Source organism: Gymnodraco acuticeps, unplaced genomic scaffold, assembly GCF_902827175.1.
Source record: "Gymnodraco acuticeps unplaced genomic scaffold, fGymAcu1.1, whole genome shotgun sequence".
NCBI classification, from domain to species: Eukaryota; Metazoa; Chordata; class Actinopteri; order Perciformes; family Bathydraconidae; genus Gymnodraco; species Gymnodraco acuticeps.
Window position 1 is genome coordinate 224,660 of NW_022990165.1, and position 20,701 is coordinate 245,360.

The 20,701-nt window shown below is 38.9% G+C and overlaps 2 protein-coding genes and 1 long non-coding RNA gene across 3 annotated transcripts; 1 reads left to right on the plus strand and 2 right to left on the minus strand.

The window, feature by feature from the left end:
- Nucleotides 1–1,242: 1,242 nt before the first annotated feature.
- On the minus strand, nucleotides 1,243–3,306 carry LOC117547103. Its single transcript, XM_034217599.1, has 2 exons — nucleotides 3,258–3,306; nucleotides 1,243–3,127 (listed from the first exon to the last, which is right to left on the minus strand). Exon 2 carries the CDS (start codon nucleotides 2,740–2,742, stop codon nucleotides 1,945–1,947), a length of 798 nt encoding a protein of 265 aa, XP_034073490.1. The 5' UTR covers nucleotides 2,743–3,127; nucleotides 3,258–3,306; the 3' UTR covers nucleotides 1,243–1,944.
- Nucleotides 3,307–5,790: 2,484 nt separating this feature from the next.
- Nucleotides 5,791–13,815, minus strand: pdk2a (pyruvate dehydrogenase kinase 2a). Its single transcript, XM_034217539.1, has 11 exons — nucleotides 13,294–13,815; nucleotides 12,411–12,552; nucleotides 11,859–11,930; nucleotides 10,973–11,157; nucleotides 10,098–10,187; nucleotides 9,923–10,000; nucleotides 9,435–9,511; nucleotides 9,244–9,342; nucleotides 8,275–8,385; nucleotides 7,192–7,305; nucleotides 5,791–7,019 (listed from the first exon to the last, which is right to left on the minus strand). The coding sequence occupies exons 1-11, from the start codon at nucleotides 13,409–13,411 to the stop codon at nucleotides 6,876–6,878; spliced, it is 1,230 nt and encodes a 409-aa protein (XP_034073430.1). The 5' UTR covers nucleotides 13,412–13,815; the 3' UTR covers nucleotides 5,791–6,875.
- Nucleotides 13,816–15,695: 1,880 nt separating this feature from the next.
- Nucleotides 15,696–19,001, plus strand: LOC117547043. The gene is made up of 3 exons (XR_004569110.1): nucleotides 15,696–16,046; nucleotides 18,432–18,500; nucleotides 18,590–19,001. It is a non-coding gene; the product is annotated as an uncharacterized LOC117547043 (long non-coding RNA).
- Nucleotides 19,002–20,701: the final 1,700 nt, after the last annotated feature.

A 20,701-nucleotide genomic window follows, 5' to 3' on the forward strand; every position in this document is an offset into this window, starting at 1 on the left:
ACCTTGAATTTATCTGACAGCCTGTTCTAACCAGGGCATGTGTAGAGCAGCTCACAGGGTATAGACTGTGAAAGTGCTAATACATTATTTAAATGATGCATTTTGGTTGACTAGCCTCGTTAAATACTGGACATCTTCCAAGTATTTTATCATATGCAAATGTTAGCAAAAATTTGACTCATAACATAATCTTCATAGTTAGTAGTTACTTATCAGCATGATGAGAACTCAGCCTTAAATTCAGTAAAAGCACAGACAGGGGAATTTGCATACTTTCGTTTAACAGCATCTTTCTCACTTAGTTTAGGTGTTACTTTTGTTGGACAAGTTGCAAATAAAGACATGAAATTAAAACGGCGTTGGCAGTTTTTATTCTGTATGGTCAGCTCAAAGTGGTCAAAGTTGCTAGTAACATGTGTATTGTCTTTAGAATTATGCAAAAGTCTGATTTTACATTCGGTATGAGACTAACAATATTTACTTTTAATGATCTTTCCTTTGATCTCTGAATTCTTATCACACAGTATGCTTTTAAATCCAAATGCTATTTCCGTCTTACCTTATATGCACCCACACAGCTCATAAACAGAAAATTTCCCTCATTAGTCCACCTAGAAAAGTGGTTCTCTCTGCCAAGTAGACCACTTTAATAAGGTTACCGCAAACCAACTTGACCAAAGTCATTAAAATGATCTAGTTCTCTTTACTTTAAAAAGAATAAGATAGTTATTCAGAGCTTCAGCAAAGATTTCAAGACAGGAAGACTGATAGAAATAGGAGTAAAGGGGAAATCAAACACATGCTTCAATACAGATATTTGCAGCAAAATTAAACACTCAGTATAATTTGTGAAATCATAACCAACTCTTCTTGAAGATTCTTGGCATGGCAGTTAGTTTGTTGGTAGGTTGTGATATTTGGTATCAGTAACAAGGGGCACCAGGCCATAGGTCATTAAAGGTGGGGTATGTAATTTATTTCAGAAACACTTTTTGTTATATTCCATGGAATGCTCTTAACATCCCGATAGCAATGAATATATTAAATGCTTTAACAATAAATACATAAAATAATTTCATCTGTGGAAGCCATGGCGCTGTAAAAAGCACGACCAATCATTTTAGCCGGCCCGGCTAAAATAACTGGATGGCCTACCTGCCTGTCAGCCTTCCATCTGTGCACAAACTTATTGCGTGCCCTCATTGGTCATGTGCACGTTTGTGTGTGTTGGAGGAGGGGCTCTGTAAGGAAGTCTGAAGGAAGAGGCAGATTTTTTCCGGTTGTGTACTTTCAAATTCTAGCGCACTCGGGCTGGCTTCTCCAAAATTAAATACCCCACCTGAAGAAACACACTCCTCAATGTCAGTTTCGGTAGTTTATTGACAAGGATGATGACACCCTGAAACAGAACAATGCAGCAAGATAAGCTGACAAAGTACTACATCCATGCATGTCATCACCAACACAACACAAATATATACAACGACAGGGCTGGTCTGGCGTGTCAGCCGTGTCAGGGCTACGCCTGTCCTTGGGCCCCCCTGCAACGTCGTCCGACGGGAAGTTCACGGGCAAGAGGCCGAGGTTGAGCAACGACTCGTAGGAGAGGTACATGGCCCGGATTTAGGTGCTCACGTATACCATGGAACGGCAGGATGTAACACACCCCCCGCTGCAGGTCGTCGATAGCCTAGCGAAGAACGCTCCCTCGATGGCTATAGGAGAGCGGTTGGCGGCCAACAGGCTGAGGCTGACGGGTCGCAGGTTGTCCCGCGCCAAACCGCAGGCCAGGAACTCCTGCAGAGACCAAAGGTCCGACTGCGCGCCAGTGTTCGCGACGGCGGATATCCGAGCTCCGTCGGCCGAGCCCCGGTTGCTGGTGCCATCCCTCAGCCCCGACTGGCATGTCCATCGAGATGGTGATTAATGCTCGGGGGTGGTCTCTCAGCCTGGCTCGTCTCCATTCGCCCTTGGAGAAGATGTGGTGCTCGAGTCTGATAGGTGCAGGCTCCCGTGACGTCGGCCAGGGCGGTTTCCAGCTCGCACCGACAAGACCTGGGAGACCAGCTCCGACCCCATGGCGGCCTGTTGACTGTCGGATGACGGCTGTTGACGCCTCTGTCGTCGGCGGGCCCTGTAGCAGCCGATGCACACCTGGTGAGGCTTAGGATTCCACCCGCGAGGCCCCTCCGTGAAGACGTTAAAGACGCTCTTACATTCCGGGCACGAGGCACGTTTAGCCCCGTCAACAGGGCTCGGGGCGGGGCTTGTCTGTTGAGTCGTCTTCAGGCGCCGGATTGACGACATGGCTGATAGGGAGGACGACGGGAGAGCGTTACGGGCCATCTCTTTGTTCTCGACGAGTGCAATTACGTCGTTAACTGGCTTGACCAGGACGTCAGGTGTCCCCAGCGTCTCGCGGCGTATGTCCGAGTCATAAATGCCATTGAGCAGAACATCACGGATAATGTGGTGGGTATAGTCCACGTCCTTACCACACTCGCATACCGCATTATATGCGCATGTCTCTGCTTTACCCCGCACTCTGGCAGCGAATGCGCGGAATGTCTCGTCACGTTCCTGGCGTAACTGAAGTAGCTCGGTGCGCAGGACGCATGTAGTGACTGGGATGACAGCTAGGGAACGCATGACGGTGATTAGGTCTGGCAAGGGTCCGGAAGCGGCGTCGGGGACGGCTTTCAACAGGCTGTCTCCAAGTACAGGCCCAACGCACTGAAACATTACATTACATTACATTGCATTTAGCTGACGAGTACAGCTGGAAGGGGGCCTGGGCATTCCCTATGCCTGAGCCGGCGTGGAATACGTTCCAACGGCGGATTAACACGTTCCATACCTCTATCGACATGCCCACATCAACTTTGGGCCGATCGAGTCTCGGGCCGTGAGGGGCTGGGGCCTGGGCTGGCGCGGCCATGACAGGCGCTGCGTGCTGGTGGCTAAATCCATGAATCGTCAATAGAGCAATGACGAGTGCTTCAGACAAGTCATCGGATTCAAACTCACAGCCGGGGGCAGGGCATCCAACAACGACCATGGTGTCGTCATGAAGAAACACACTCCTTAATGTCAGTTTCGATAGTTTATTGACAAGGATGACGACACCCTGAAACAGAGCAATGCAGCAAGATAAGCTGACAAAGTACTACATCCATGCATGTCATCACCAACACAACACATATATATACAACGACACAAAGTATAGACACACCAAACAATGGTGGAAACAATCCTACATGAATGAGTGGATGAACGTCTCAACTCGAGGTGGAGTGAAGGAACAATGTTCGAACTAAAATGGCCTCTCGGCACTACCGGGTCAGAGCACGGCATATCCGGTCAGCGACAGCAGTGAGACGCTGCCCTCTAGTGGCCGGCGATAAACTCTTCACCACCTTTAAGGGATTCCACTGAGCTGTCTGTCCTCATACATCAGAGTAGGTAACCTGTTGGCTGTTCTTATTTGAATTGTGGTGGTTTCCAAGATGTTTTGTCCAACGTAGGCCTACACCCACTGCTCCTTACATAAATGTTAGAACGTCTTATCGACACCACCCCGTTATGTTCAAATGTCTTCTATGGAAATTACATTTCACAATTGAACTATCAATTTACAGACATGTGGTCAAGCTTCCATTGGTGACCTGCTACTAGGCTACTACTTAGTCCCACATCTCAGCAAATGGGCTAGCAATGTTAACTGATCCCATTTTATTTTGGGAGGTTAAATACCTGAAATAAGGTCTCTGGATAACAGAAACTTTTTAGGAGATTTCAACATTTTGTTACATTACAAATAATACAATGCATTGCTTTTAGCTTCTTCAACCATTTATCAATTAAGCTTAGAAGTATATTTCAAATGTGTTTCTATACAGTACATGTTAACTGTCTAGCTTAGAATATCAACTGTTGGTCCTTTACCTTTAGCCAACTATTTGAACTGTTTTTCTAACACTGTAAGCTAATCATTTTAGCGTTAATCCCACACTTTTACCTAACTTTTTGAACTGTTCATCTTATATTTTAAGCTAATTATCTGTTATAGTTAGATAACTATTTCTACTGTTAACTCAACAACGTTAGATAACCTTTTCACCTGCTTATCCAGTACCATTTGCTAATAATCCTTTAAATTTAGCCTATTTTGTATTTGTTAATTCATTAGCCTATAGCCACTATTTAAACTGATCCTAAATGTAACCATTTATTAGTTTGTTTGAGCCAACCCGTCTCAACTTCTTTGTGCGCTTGCTTAACACCTAGTTTGTCCATAACATCTGACTGATTTTTATATTAAATCATAACTTTTATTTTCCACAAGTATCCCCCAGATATCTGACTGATGTGACACCAACATTGCTTTGAATTTGTTCCTTTGCCCACCTTGTGTATGAAACATATTTTTGTACAGTTCACACGAACATGCAGATTTGAACATGATGTTCCTGTCACTGTACTGTAGTAGTTGTTCCTGTTGCTATGGAGAGGTAATCAGCCTTTTTTATTTGTATGAGATACGGAGAAGGGCACTGCTGGATTCTTTCCACTCCTCGATGTAGCTGTAGTAGCATAGAGGTTAACATGTACGGCTGTATTTAGAGCAGTTGTTGACAGCTTATTGGCCTGTAAAAACATAAGACTGACTGTAAAATTATCCTCACTTGACGTACACGTGCCACATGACGGATATTTTATTAATCAACAAAAACAGAAGGGTATCCCCAGAGAAATTGAGTATGTCATTGGTATGCTCTAGTCAAAACTACTTGAAATAGTGTGTGTATATAACTCTCAAATGTTTGGGTGGAAAAGGGCACTAAATTTAAGAAGTATAAATGAAACAGTTAACTAAAAGTTTAAACCAAATACAGTTTATTGCTGATCCTTCTCATGTTAAATTTGATTATTCCCTTTAAGTACATGCCATTGGTCAGTGGTGGAAGGATTCTGAAACTATACTTATGTGAAAATATAAAAAAGACAAGAAAACAACCACAACCACTGCATCCCAAATTTCCCTAGATGTATTACCTGTTAAAATACTGAAACTCACATTAAAATATTCTTTTAACAGGATACCCCCTTTGAGACTTGCTTGTAAATATGAATAAAATCATGAATTATCAATTAATAAAGCATGTGTTTTCATGTATATATGTATGTTTGTTTGAAACGTTGTTTTCATTGCAAGGTGTCTTTGAGTACTTATAAAAGCACAAAAAAGAAATATTCACTTCATTTATTTTACCTTAAGAATCTTGCAAGGAATCAAATTGTTTATACTGACAGGCAAATATAAATGATATCCTTAGATTGCACACAATTAGTGCTATATTGTCAGATGTTAAGACTCAACTAAATGAACGTCCCACTGTAATGAAAGCAGAAAAAAGCAATCGTCCTGGATCAATTTGACCTGAACAGAAGTGTCCAAAAAGTGAACATAATTCAAAGGCTAAGTTAACTTATATGATATGCACATGCCGGTGTGTTATCCATATTACATGTTCTGCTCAAATTTGATTACAAAAATTCCAACATATCACTTTGCTTACAATATAAGACATTTTAATAACCCCTGTATACCTTCTTTATCACCAGATTCACAGCCTTACTCCACACTTTGCTCTCCCTTTCTTCTAACACAGCTGCGAGAGAAGACCACAGGGACTCCACTGACTGATACAATCAATCCCCTCTTTAGAGCTAATTAACAGTCTAGTCTCACACTCAGTATGCAGTATTGAATAACACAGGAGAAGCATGTTGTATTTAAGTTGTCTTTTTATTATCTGGACTTATTCACACTATGTACAATCATTTCAGTCGTGTAGCCTATAATAAAATATAATAACCTTTAAATTATAGTATAATTAGGATTCATTTAATACAAAATAACATATTTTCAAAACACATTTCTTTCCTCACATGGCACAGTGTGATGAACAATCTGAGACTAGCCTTGCGTTATTGGAACACAGACTGGTAGAGAGCCCATGCATTGCCTTCTGGGGTTTAATAACACCAGCCTCTATGGAACTCAGCTAAAAGCATTACAACTCCAAACAAAAAGCAAGTCTGCGGTAAAAGCTATATTAAATAGAACTTGGGCCCTATAGTGCTGTACTTTCTCATATGTAAAACATGTTAATTATTGCACAGAAGAGAGTTGGTCTGGTCCAGAAAACTGATGGTAAGATAACCGTGTATCTTATCAGTTAACGCAAAACTGTCACTTAACCTTTACAGGTCAAAAGCTCCAAACAAATACACGTGCATAAGCAGAATAAACACTTTCAGAGTCATACATTTTGTCAAATCTACAGACTCTCTCTATTACGATAAATGTACCACGGTGCGGCATAAGTATTATTTTAAATACTTAAGTTATTTAAATAAAATGAACCTTTGGGTGAAATAGCTACTTTAAGGCATGGGTGACATTTCCTACAGGATATAGATCTCTTACATTGTTCAACAACAGGTCCGCCCTGTTTAACTTCCTTATCTTGCTCCTCGAACACCTGCTGTGATAAACATGCAGCACTTGTTTTGTCCTAAACTGGAATATTTGAAGCCTCCTTTACGTCGCTCCACTTTTATTCCAACAGTTTTTAGTCACAAGTGCTTCTTATGTCTCTACCTGCACCTGATCTATGATGCATTGGTTTATATTTTCCTATGAACCCAAAAAAATGACATCATTTCAGGATGTCATGCTACTTCAAAAACCAAAGATAAAAGGGTAGTCTGCCGCCTTTAGTCTGGCGAGGACCCTCTTAGCAGGAAAATGTTGCCATGGGAATATGAAGAAGGCTTCATGGTACTACATGTGAGCTTGAGGGACATTTTCACTTGGGAACTTTAAATCTGCTCAGATCTAGAGGCTCTTTACTGGGTATGCACCAGTCGTCCGCCTCCTGGCTCACTTTGTAGTTCTTCAGAGCGGTTTTGTTGTACACCGGCAGCCTCTCGATGGAGTCAGTGGACAGCGCCTGGAGGGACAGGAAGACAACATGTAATTACAAATATCCTGTCATACCTGGCTCGACAGGTCTGCAGAGTTTGGCGCTTGTGCCACAGGGCAGTTTTTGTCTCTGTGCTGCAGACTTTCACACTGTTGACGTCCTGTCGCAGTTTCATGCATGATCACCGCGTCTGGCTCACCTTCAAGTAGATGACAGCCTCCGTGCCGTGGCCCTCCATGGAGTAGAGCTGCAGGTCCCCCTGGAAGTACTTGGCGTAGAGACGAGAGATGGGCAGACCGTAGCCAAAGCCAGCCTGCACACAGACAGAGAGAGAGAGAGGAGGGGGATGAAGGGTTTGAGAAGGATTTGTTCCCTGTCACAGTGCAAGCAGCAGCATCCTTCTATCACTGCAGAACAAACGGGTCTTTTGTCAAGTTTGCTTTAGAAGTCACTCGGTTTGGGAGAATCAAAATGATGCCAGGATTTCAATCTTTAAATAGGGAAGAGAGTTTAAAGAAAAGGCCAAATGAGCATTTCAATGTGTGTAGGCTTTTTGGTGCATAAGCAGCAACTTTACACCTGTAAAAGTATTTAGAAAGGAATAAATGCCTCAAGTTGCAGTTCATTATATGCCTGTACAAAATGATATTACATCATTTCCTCCTACTATTATCTTGAGTATAATTGTCATAATATATGATTTGCAAGGTCAAATTGACTTTGTCCTTCATCCACCAAATTCATCCAGTTCATCATTGAGTCCAAGTGAATCTGATTTTTGCCAAATTTGAAGAAATTCCCACTAGACATTAAAGGTGATGTAGGTATTTTTGGAGAAACCAGCTCGAGTGCTAGAATTTGAAAATACACAACCGGAAAAAATCTGCCACTTCCTTACAGAGCCCCTCCTCCAACACACACGGACGCGCACATGACCAATGAGGGCACGAGATAAGTTTGTGCACAGGTGGAAGGCTGACAGGCAGGTAGGCCATCCAGTTACTTTAGCCGGGCCGGCTCAGATGATTGGTCGTGCTTTTTACAGCGCCATGGCTTCCACAGATGAAAACATTTTTATGGATTTTTTGTCAAAGATGTTAAGAGCATTCCATGGAATATAACAAAAAGTGTATCTCGAGCCGGTTTCTCAAACTTACCTACCCCACCTTTAATAAGAGAGAATGGGATGATTAAAGAACCCAACAACCATAAAAAAAAAAGAAGTGTTTTCCAATAAATGTAGGAGTGTAATTGAGTCAATATATCTCTATTATCTCCTTACCAGTGGGGGCCGTGTGCGCTCTCCTATCTGTGGAGCAGGAGCGGTGGAGTACATGTAGCTAAAAAGGTTCTCCATCTTGCGAAAGGGGACACCGCCACCCTTGTCGCTGACCTGCAGACGGGGGCAGATACAGAGTGGGGGGGCAGATACAGAGTGATGAGACAGGCAGATAAAGGAGGGACAGGGTGACATGAGGTCCTTGAACAGAGCTGACGGAGACATTTTAAAGATAGGTGATGCGGCAGACGAGGGCCCGCCTGCCACCAACACATGCCCTCCACTTAACACTTGAAGCTAAGTGGCCTTCTGTTCGTCCACTGCACATATCATCATGGTAAATGTGCAAGAGGTCACAGCTAGAGGAGGCACATTGGAGAAAGTATAGAATAGAAATCTGAGTGCAGACAATAAGGGTGCATTGAAAGGAGATTGCGAACCAAACAAATGCATGCTTTATCCCTCCTGTTTAACCCTCAAAGAACTTTGTAAAAAGTGTGTAAAATCAAATTAAAATGGAGATTAAAACGGCAGCGATTAGTTAAGCAATCAATAAAATAATCTCCAAAATTATAAACTCCAACTATTATTACAAAGTAATTTTCCATACAAAAACAGCAAACAATTATTTTTTCAAGAAGCTGTTTAATTAATTATTATTATTATATATATTAATGTAATATTTAACTGATTAGCTTAGTGAGAGCTTTTCATCTTAACAGGCTCAATTTAACTTGTTAAAAATGTGCTGGTTCACACAGAGCTTACAAACATAACAACACACCCAAGACAAATGTAAAGTTCTAATCATTACATTACATTACATTACATTACATTACATTACATTACATTGCATTTAGCTGACGCTTTTATCCAAAGCGACTTACAATCCACCTGCTATCAGGAATGATATGAACATTTCACACATAGAAGACAGTATATTAGAAGCTGTATTGTAATTTGCAACCCTACCTTGATTGACATGTCCTCGTCTCCAAGGGACACCAGGACTTTGATGGGTGGGAGGTTGTTGCTGTCGTCATGGGTCTCAATAGTGGCTCTCATGGCATTCTACAAAAAGGAAATTTTATAACATATATCTTAAAGTGGTATTCAAATCAACTTCCCATTGGATATCATTCTTATCTAAGAGTGTGTCGCACCTTAAAGAGCTCAAACAGCATGTGATAAAGGTGAGAGGGCACGTATACGATGCTCGTCGGATGGTTCTTCTTCTTGCCTGCACGGAAAACAAACAAAAAAGTGTTTATAAGTCTTCCCACTTCATTTAAAATCCATTATCCTCTCAATGTTTTCCATTTGTGGCAACTATTCTGCCAAGCTATTATCTTTTCAAGAAGATAATGACAAAAAGGGACCGTGTGTCAATATTGTCTGATGCAGTGAGCCGGGGCTCATTTAGCCTTTACTTTAGCTTCCATGCTATAATGAGGGGCCTCTCAGGTCCATCAGGCCGTATATTCATTTGCCAACAAACACTCAGTCTGTGTGTACAAACAGAGGACACGGCTCTATTTGTTCTTTCTTTAAATCTCTTTAAGAACAAGGACTTGTGGCCTTTGAGGTGTCTGCATTAAGAGTGGATCTTGGTTTGTAGTGAAACTGCCAGATGTAATTAATGTAAGCTTACTGCACATCTCCTGCAGGATCAGGTCGGGGGAGCGGAGGTAGTACTGCTCACACAGCATCTTGGCACTATGGAATGCATCTGAAAAAAGGGATGATGATACATTTAGAAATTGTTATAACAATATAAAATCGATGGATTTTTTCAAATGTGTTTTCCAATATTAAGGCATAATTACCCTGGACTACATCTCCGACTTCACAGTGAGGGTCGATGCACCCAATGGTAGTTGGGTGGATAGGGTTGAGGGTACCATCAAAAATAAGAGCTGCAGGAAAGAAAAACAAGTTAAAGACATAAAGCAGAAATTACATTATATTCCATTTCTTTAATCCTTTTAAAATAGATCCCTTGGAATATAATATGTTATATACTAAAATCCTTGTGTTTGAAACTCTTTATAGAAAAACATTTTCCTACATTTAAATCAACAAAACAAACCAGACTTTTGATCGGAATTGTGGTATTTGCGTCCCATTACAGATCATACCCAACATTTTTAAAGGTCATGTGATAACACAATAAATACTAAGTAAGTAATAAAACCAAAACAACTCATAAAACCGATATGAGCCTCTACAGTAGATTCATTAAAGCTTCATGGTTTCCCCTGCGTGTAGCTGGTGTTGAGAGAGATTACACTATCAGAACATGATATCCCTCAGCAATCTTTATTCCACAGGACTCGCAAAAACAAACATATTGTCATCATTCTGGAGCGGGCAATCTGCTGTAAAAGGAGTCCTTTATGATGATATGATTTATTGATATGAATAAAAAAAATGGGAATCACTACAATAATTTTTTTTTAAAATTGTTATTAGTGACTGAAGGGAAATCTGTAAGCTTTAGCGTAGCAATAAAGCGGACTGCATGTTTTTTCAGGGTAAAGACTTATTTTTCCCTCTGACTGTCAAGAGAGTGACAGAGCTCACAGTGAGTTTTATAGTAACCTCACACTGGTACTAAAATATAAATTTCAGACACAAAACTGGTATAAAAACAAATTAGATTAAGTTTTCAAAATCCTGGGAAATGTGAAAGCCTACTCACTGTGCTGGTTGATGAGCATGCGGATGGAGATGCGGCTCATGTAGAAGCGGTCCAGGAAGTATTCAGTGTTCAAGTTGGTGACTGTGTCATGGGAGAAGGCCTCTTTGTACTCTAGGATCCCCTGAGCCATGGTGGGCACCACGTCGTTGTGCCTGTTCCTGATGGAGACCAAGGTGTCAACAAACCTGGGGAGGAAGCACAACAAAGAAGTGAGTGGGAAATACGCGTAATAAGATCATTAAAAAAAAAATCACAATTGTATTTTTAACATTTTTGACATAAACAAGCATCCTAAAATAACTTCAATAACGTATGGCTTTATTAATACAAAAAAAGCGAAGGATCAGATAAGGGCTGCAATTTATGATTATTTATATTATCGATAACTCTGTAAATTATTGTTTCGATGTATTATTGGTCTATAAAATGTCAATAAATAATTAAAATTACAATTAGCTCAAGCCCTAAAAACAATTATGCAAACTGGATATGTGCATAGTTAATAAGCATTTCATCTTAATTAATAAACATTTTAAAATGAATTATTCTATAACATTTGTTTCACTTTAGAAAATTCTACTGATTATTGCCTCAAGTAATTATAGGTCTATAAGAGGTCAGATATTAAATAAAGTTTGACTTTGATTGGCATGTTTTGTCAGTCAAAACACCCAAAATACTAACTTTAATAATATAAAACAGAAAAACAGCAGAATATCTCCATATTTGAAGGCGAAAAACAGCAATTTTGTGACATTTTCAAGATAAATAATAATAAAATACCTAGATTATTAATAGAATATACAAAATAGTGGCAGATTATTAATTTATTGATATGTTGACTAGTCACTGGAACACAATTCAAGAATTTTTTTTAGGAACTTACTCTCCAAGAACTTTGTGGTCATCAGGACTCTTGTCTAGAAATTCAAGGATTTCTAATAAACTCTGGATGTACCTGGGAAAAAATAATAAATAAAGATGTTCACACACACACATAAGCATATGTTTTAAAACAGTTGAGTGAGTCTGCTGGAATCTTATTAGCTCATAGTTAAAAAGGCAAGTCTGTTTTCGCCTTAGCTGACTCCTTTCAGAGGGAAGAAAAGCAGAACCTGAAAACAAAGTCACGTGACATGTGAGGAGAGAGTAGGGTAAAGTTCACAGCTGAGAGCCTTCCCTCTGTACACAGTTGGAAGGACTTCAAGTTGGCAAACTGTTCAACTATTTAGACATTAACGGTCAACAGCTGTGACTGTAAACGTCTCACAAGTCAGGGGGGGGACTTCTGGTAGCAAATAAAGTTTTAAAGAGTTACAAAAGATGCAGAAAGAGTCTCATGTTATTCCTTTGTTTTGGAATAATAAGTGTCACAGTTGAAGGGTTGCGTAACTTGGATCATAAAAACACAAGAAGCAGTTTTCCTAGTTTGACTTACCAGCTCTGCACTGTCTGTACAGATGGAGTTGTGAGCAGTCTGTCAGGCAACAGGTTAATTTCCTTCATGATGTTTGAGAGTCTTACAGGGAGCTCCTGCCTCAAAAACACAAAGGAAGTCTTCTCACATGCGTTGATGGAACCTGAAGCAAAGTAGAGTGAACAATTTTAAGAGCTGACACCATTTTCTAAATAGTTGATGGCAGAACACTGAATGAATAACTATTTGAATAATTTATGTGCCAAAAATCCCCTTTCCAGCTGCTTATGCTTTTGTTTAACACATATGGTAATACATTTAAAAATGATATGTTTTTGCTCTTGATTGGTCCTTTTTCACAATATTCTGACATTTCATTGACTATATGAAAAATATGCACTTTTAAAAAAAAAAAGATCATTAGTTTCCTAATATAGTGATGATTTAATCCGACTTTTCAAATAACACTGACTTGACAGAAGTGAATACATTAAAATAAATATTTAGGATGCTTATAGGGATTTTGATGCAATTTGTATTGTAAGGTATAGTACTTAATTTCTCTGCAAAATGTTAATGATAGTTATTTTGCAATCTGCTGAAGTTTTTTTTTAAATATGTATGTTAGTAACATAGACTGTATATATAAAGGTTAGTAATAATTAGCAGGAATGTCCCTAACAGGGCCCAAACAGTGGTGCCAGGGCTGGCTACAGATCTGATGAAACACTCAGCACTATGAGCACTGTGCTGCTGCAGATGCTAGTTCACACAAACATGCATTATAGTCTGTATCTGAATCCCAGCACATTTCTGATCATGTTAAATAGAGCAACCCCTTTGCCCACTGCTCCCCCTTGTCAGTTAGGCTATATCCCACAACTGATCGCTTATCAATACTCACCGAAATCCAGAAACTGCTTCATAGAGAGCGGTGAAGGAGAGAATTTAGAGAAATGCTCGATGTGTTTGGGCACACTGGCCAAGGCGGCGTTTTTCATTATAAACCTTACGAACTTCATTATTGCTTTGAATGGTCCAAACTCTTGTTGCTATAAAGTGTCCACAACGTCGATGTTATGCTAACACACTGACCGCCGCGGACCTCTTATCAAAAACAGAGGAGGAGCTCCAGGAGCTCCAGCCAATAGGAGTGCGGGCTTGGTTATTTACGTTCCACACTGGCCAATAGGAAGTGCAGGGGGTGATCACGGGAAACTCTTTCCGTTTCTACTTGGAGTAAAAAATAACCAGCTCAATGAATGTCACATCACACAATACAATATGTTCCTGTTTACTCAATACTCACAGATAATTTTCTTTAACACCAAACTAGGAAAAATGTACTCCCTTAAGGGCCCACACAATAAATTGCAGTTTGAGTAGAAGTATTACAATGTTACTAGAAACTAAAAGAGCATCTGTGTTTGTTGTTAAAGGAGCAGATTGTATTTCTTCTTTGTAAACTGAACTTTCTGTAGGCTAACACTTTGTGTGAGTCTAAACGCCTATGCCTGAACCTGCTTTATGGTTCTCACTGTCTTTGGTTAATTTGTTCTTTTTAAATTCAGTAGGTGAACCTATATTCATAAAATAGTGTGTGTGAGCTTAACTGTATTAAAATAAACCAAAACGGAGCATCTTCTGTTAGCTCAGACTTTATTTCTGCTTTTTTAAACTACAGTATGTGTTTTCATTGCCTGAATATGCTTAATGAAGGGCAGGTTTTCCTATAAATAAAATATGTTTTGATACTAAATATCTTGGTTTCTTCTTCTTCTAAGTTCACATTGTTCCATTGACTTACATACGACACTTATTGATATTTATTTTCTCTTTTATTTACTTACATTGCATTTGATACTAAGTTTAGATTAATTCATGAATGGATTATCAAATCTAGACTGAATAGGTCAATTTGCTATCAATCAATGGAGCGACTTCTGCTGTTCAAATAAAGTTTGTAAAGGCCTTTTGAAGATCCTCATTCAATTGAATAAAGTTGTAATGGGCTTATTCAGGAGTCACTTTGGCTAACAGATTTAGCAGGTAATCCTGTTTAAAGTTGATTATAAACTTCCATCCCTATGAGGGTGTTATAACCAGTGTTAGGACTAACGCGGTACAAAGTAACGCGTTACTGTAACTGTATTTTTGGCAGTAACTAGTACTCTAACGCATTACTTTTTAAATTCAGTAACTCAGTTACCGTTACTACATGGTGCGTTACTCCGTTACTGTGTTAGTTTTTTTATATAGTCAACAGCCAGGCGAACAGAGATGAGAACTGTACTTAAGTACAGTACTTGAGTAAATGTACTTAGATACTTCTTGTGTCATATGCGGAGACGGGCTGTGGGCGTGTTTGTGTTGTTTACTAACAAGACTATCATGGCGGCGGCGGAGCTCAAGTATAGTTTCTCCACCTGGAGATATTCTCACTATTTCACTTTTGTCGAGCACAAATAAAAGAACGTTTTAGTTAAATGTAAGTTGTGTCTTGGCGGGTCAAAGAGCCTATCTACTGCCCAAACCAGCAATTCAAATCTCTTAAAACATCTGCAAAAACAACATGCTGGGACGAAGCTAGTAGCTAAGACCACAGAGACTCAGCCGACGCCACTCCACCTCCACCTAAGCAACAGCGGCTTGATTTTAACCCTTTGGTTAAACTGGACTGGACTGTTATCCAGGGAAAAGTCGATAAAGCCATTGCACGGTATGTTGTAGAACACATGCAGGCTATTGCTACAGTGGAGTCACCCGCTTTCAGGGAGCTAGTTAGCATGATAGCATGTCCGGGCAGCACACGGCATATGGGACGGAAAACTTTTTCCAACTACCTGGAGAAAGAATATACACAAATGGAAAGCCAGCTAATATCGATGCAATCCAGATTGTATATAAGGCATGTCAAGTTGATCAACAGATTGTATTATTCTCCAATGCAATAACAGTACTGAAATGAAGGCTATAAGGGCATTAATGGGAGCCCTTTTTGCAAGTAACGAAAACGTTACCTTTCACAGTAACGCATTACTTTTGGGTGTAAGTAACTACTAAAGTAACTGAGTTACTTTTGACATGAAGTAACTAGTAATGGTAACTAGTACTGATTTTCAGTAACTAGCACAACACTGGTAACTAGTACTCTAACGCATTACTTTTTTAATTCAGTAACTCAGTTACCGTTACTACATGGTGCGTTACTCCGTTATTTTTTTGTATATAGTCAACAGCCAGGCGAACAGAGATGAGTGAGTAAATGTACTTAGATACTTCCTGTGTCACATGCGGAGACGGGCTGTGGGCGTGTTTGTGTTGTTTACTAACAAGACTATCATGGCGGCGGCGGAGCTCAAGTCTAGTTTCTCCACCTGGAGATATTCTCACTATTTCACTTTTGTCGAGCACAAAGAAAATAACGTTTTAGTTAAATGTAAGTTGTGTCTTGGCGGGTCAAAGATCCTATCTACTGCCCAAACCAGTAATTCAAATCTCTTAAAACATCTGCAAAAACAACATGCTGGGACGAAGCTAGTAACTAAGACCGGCACAGACCCAGACTCATCCAACGCCACTCCATCTCCACCTAAGCAACAGCGGCTGGATTTTAACCAAGGGACTGCTAGCCAGGGTCGATAAAGCCATTGCACGGTATGTTGTAGAACACATGCAGGCTATTGCTACAGTGGAGTCACCCGCTTTCAGGGACTGCGGTCAAGCCAGCCGTCTTTCACTTTTGCGTGGTCAAACCAGCCGCCCCTGTATTTCGAGTGCGCGATTAGTTACAGGTTTACGGTAATGCAATAAAAACAACCCTGGGAAGCTGGACGTTTCGTATGGGCAGTATTATATATTCGACCACTTTAAAGCTACAGAAAATCCCACCGAGGAACACTTCCGGTGAGGATTTCAAAGTAAAGGATGGCATGTGGTTCATTTATATTATTTGCGATTGAGGAACAGGGTAATTTATGAGAATAATTTTAGGACTTATTGCTTCATAAACTTGTTGCACAAATACTATGAACTACTTTTACTGTGTACTTTTTGAGAATGGCAAAAGTTTTCTCCAGAGAACAAGAATGAGCATTTTCGTCAAATTGAATGTGGTCTAAAAAACATTTCTTCCATAAGTAGTTTATGAAACTGCCATGTTTGTACTTAGTACTTCTAGTACTACTTGCAAAAATAATATGAACTACTTTTACTGTGTACTTTTTGAGTAATTTGAGTTTCAAAGTCCTCTCCAGAGAACAAGCATGAGCATTTGTGTCAACTTTAATGTGGTCTAAAAAACATTTCTTCCATAAGTAGTTTATGAAACTGCCATGTTTGTACTTAATACTTCTAGGACTACTTGCAAAAATAATATGAACTACTTTTACTGTGTACTTTTTGAGTAATATGAGATTCAAAGTCCTCTCCAGAGAACAAGAATGAGCATTTGTGTCAACTTTAATGTGGGATAAAACACATTTCTTCCATAAGTAGTTTATGAAACTGCCATGTTTGTACTTAATACTTCTAGGACTACTTGCAAAAATAATATGAACTACTTTTACTGTGTACTTTTTGAGTAATTTGAGTTTCAAAGTCCTCTCCAGAGAACAAGCATGAGCATTTGTGTCAACTTTAATGTGGTCTAAAAAACATTTCTTCCATAAGTAGTTTATGAAACTGCCATGTTTGTACTTAATACTTCTAGGACTACTTGCAAAAATAATATGAACTACTTTTACTGTGTACTTTTTGAGTAATATGAGATTCAAAGTCCTCTCCAGAGAACAAGAATGAGCATTTGTGTCAACTTTAATGTGGGATAAAACACATTTCTTCCATAAGTAGTTTATGAAACTGCCATGTTTGTACTTAATACTTCTAGGACTACTTGCAAAAATAATATGAACTACTTTTACTGTGTACTTTTTGAGTAATTTGAGTTTCAAAGTCCTCTCCAGAGAACAAGAATGAGCATTTGTGTCAACTTTAATGTGGTCTAAAAAACATTTCTTCCATAAGTAGTTTATGAAACTGCCATGTTTGTACTTAATACTTCTAGGACTACTTGCAAAAATAATATGAACTACTTTTACTGTAATTTTTTTCAGTAATCCAATGGCAAAGTCACTCCTAGAGAATGTATTATTTCCACCACCATGTTTGACTGCTCAACCCTGTCTCCTAAAAAGTACGTTCCCACAGAACTAAACTGCATTCTCAATTACGTTTAGCTAGAAACGTATTTTCTCCCACGTTACGTTCGTTGTGAACGTATCTCAAATACGTTTATTTTCTAAATATCTTCTAGAAACACATTTTCTCCCACGTTACGTTTCTATTGAATATCTTCAGCTTTCTGTCCCCAGAGTCAGAACTAAACACGGTAAAGCAGCGTTCTGTTATTATGCTCCAAATATCTGGAACAAACTCCCAGAAACCTGCAGGTCCGCTGCAACTCTGACTACTTTTAAATCCAGGCTGAAGACTTTTCTTTTTGTCGCTGCTTTTAATTGAACTATTCATATCTTAAACTGCACTGTAACTTTTATCCATGTATTTTTTCTTTTAATGTTTATTGTATTAGCTTTTCTTTTAAATGACTGATTTTTAATGCCATTTTCTTAATGTCTTTCATTTTTGTAAAGCACTTTGAATTGCCTTGTGTTGAAAAGTGCTATATAAATAAACTTGCCTTGCCTTGCCTATCAACGTATCTCAAATACGTTTACTTTCTACATATCTTCTAGCAACATATTTTCTCCCACGTTACGTTTCTTATGAACGTATCTCAAATACGTTTATTTTCTACATATCTTTGCCATTTATTGTCTTGCTTATAATAATGATAATAGTCATTTATAAATATGATTTTAGAGCACACATTTGAAATCAGTAGGCGAGGCTGTGTTATAGTACTTTGGGTTTTCTATTTTGTAATTTAATATACAAATTCAAACACCATGATTTATTTTTAATAAAATAAGGCATCATATTCCTACGAAAACTTAAAAAAAAGTATTTTTATTGCTGTTATAGATCCACTTTAATGATTATCAAGCCGTGATCGCCTTTGTAAATATTGAAAGAACACACTGGAAGTTGCTGGTTAGTGATTGTTTTCATTCAGAAATCCCTTTCATTTAAATATGTATATATGTTTAATGCTGTTTTGAAATAACATCCCTTTTTTTTAGTACTTATTTCCTGCTATAAGATCAGTATTTTTGGTGGATCCAGCGGCAAATTCCAAAGAGAAAGCAGACTCGGAAAATGCTGCGAAAAGAGTACGGTAAGTCAGCAAATTAGATATAAAGTGATCTTAGAATTATATTTAGTGCTTTGTGTTTAAGTAAACATAAGTATGTTAACAGAAGTTCCCAAACCCACACCACTGAAGCGGTGGTCTCAGCTGTTTTTTAAATGATATTTCCTTATCCCGCCCTTAGTATCTGTGTACACAATTCTAAATGAAGTAGCTCAGTAAGCAAGGTAACCTACAATATTTTCCAGTGTCCATACTGTTGGGATGGAGTGTTTTTATTTTACACAATATTTAAAGATTTGTATTCTACATGTGTCTGTTGGGAGTTACATTAGAGACTATTCCACAATGTGTTTTACAAAGGGAATACTTCAAGATGAGGAGGACCTGCTATGGCAAGGAGGACTGGGGGACTGTCAAATGGAGAGGAGCAACCATGCACCATCCAGTTCAACGTGATGGCAGTAGCTGTGGGGTCATTGTTACCATGGTAACGTAGTTTTTTACTTTAACTACTATATGTAATATGTATGCTTCTGCTACATATATATTCTTATATTTATTTCAGTGTCTTGATTATTATACAAGTTTAAAGTATAAAATAGTCAATGATGTTAAAAAATAAGTCATTAGTTTCTGAATTATCAATTTTCAGTTTATTTTTTAGGGGAATTGTGTAAAAGTGATAAGAGGGCTGGTTGTTGACACAACCCATGTAGTTTGTCATGTACATTCTTCAAGTTGTGTTAATTACCTCATTACAACTATTAGTTATTAATAGTTTGATCATTTTTATTGAAATATCAATTCAATGTTGTAATTTTACTGGCAAAAACAATGTAGCGCAGATGAGAAGTGTGATTCTGTGTGTTGGTGTGTAGATGGCAAGAGCAGTGATGGAGGCCTTTCCTGCATTACCAATTATGTCCTTTGGGACATCCAAAAAGGAGATGGCTTGTGAGAGGAGAAAGTTTGCACTTTCAATACTCAATGGTTCAGGTTTGTAAGTCATTTGTCCTGCTTTATGTTATGGTTCTTAGTTAGTTGTTATGGAAATGATGAACTTCTATTAATCCAATGCAATCAAACAAATCTACAATAACTACAGCCTGTAAAATTGCCTTTGAGTCCACACACTACAGCATTTATAGCCGACAGCATCATTGATTTTAAGCACAGGGCCCAAACCAAATATTCCATACATATCTCAGTTGAACCCATAACTTATATTTCTCTCACACACACTCCATTGAGACATTAACAGTTGAAGAATAATTTTTTTCCTGCTGCAATAAGGAATGTAAATACTGACACTTAAACTGTCACGGTTTGTGTCAGGAGAGCAGGGAAGAGGAAACGAATAGATTGTACCAGGCATCCAGGAACAGTTTATAGGTGGTTTATTGAAAGCTTACAGGCAGAGTGGCAGGAGGCATGGGTGAAATATGGAACACAAAACAGGGCTTAGAGTGAAACAGTGACAAATATAAATTCCTGCATTTTTAAATGTGTTGCATACAGGTCATTGCCTAGTAATGTTTAGAATATTACGGATTGTTTATGTATGTCTGCTTATATGTTGTTCTGTTCACACTGTGTACATAGTCTTCTTTTTAAAACATCCATCCTTAAAAACATATTAAACCTGTGTTAATGATCCCATTCATGATCCATTTAGAGTTCATAAGCTATAATTTACAGCTGAACAGCTGCATAGAATTTGACTGCACTTCTGCTGCCAATCAACTGTTAACTGTATACATATACAGTATGTCTAAATAACATATTTTCTTTTCCTGCAGTGTTTCACATGGAGAACAACTGTGCAATGTGCTCTGCCTCAAAGCCCCCAGGATCTGGGCCTCCCACTACAGATTGGGTGAGTATTTGTCGTAGTGTAGTTATAATAGGGCTTCATCATATTCTAATCAAATTCAATTTATGATATTAGATGTATTTATAAAACTGTTGAGTCACTGGGTCTATCCAGATCAGGCAGTCCAGCGAAAACGCTGCAGGGCCATGCTTCGATTTCTACTTTTCG

Coding starts and splice junctions, on each gene's coding strand:
- LOC117547103 (XM_034217599.1), bottom strand. CDS start 2,742: ATGTTTCAGTGCGTTGGGCCTGTACTTGGAGACAGCCTGTTGAAAGCC.
- pdk2a (XM_034217539.1), bottom strand. CDS start 13,411: ATGAAGTTCGTAAGGTTTATAATGAAAAACGCCGCCTTGGCCAGTGTG. Junction 9,343..9,434: donor TGCTGTTTGAGCTCTTTAAG/GTGCGACACACT, acceptor TCCTTTTTGTAG/AATGCCATGAGAGCCACTAT. Junction 8,386..9,243: donor ACGAGGACATGTCAATCAAG/GTAGGGTTGCAA, acceptor CCCCGTCTGCAG/GTCAGCGACAAGGGTGGCGG.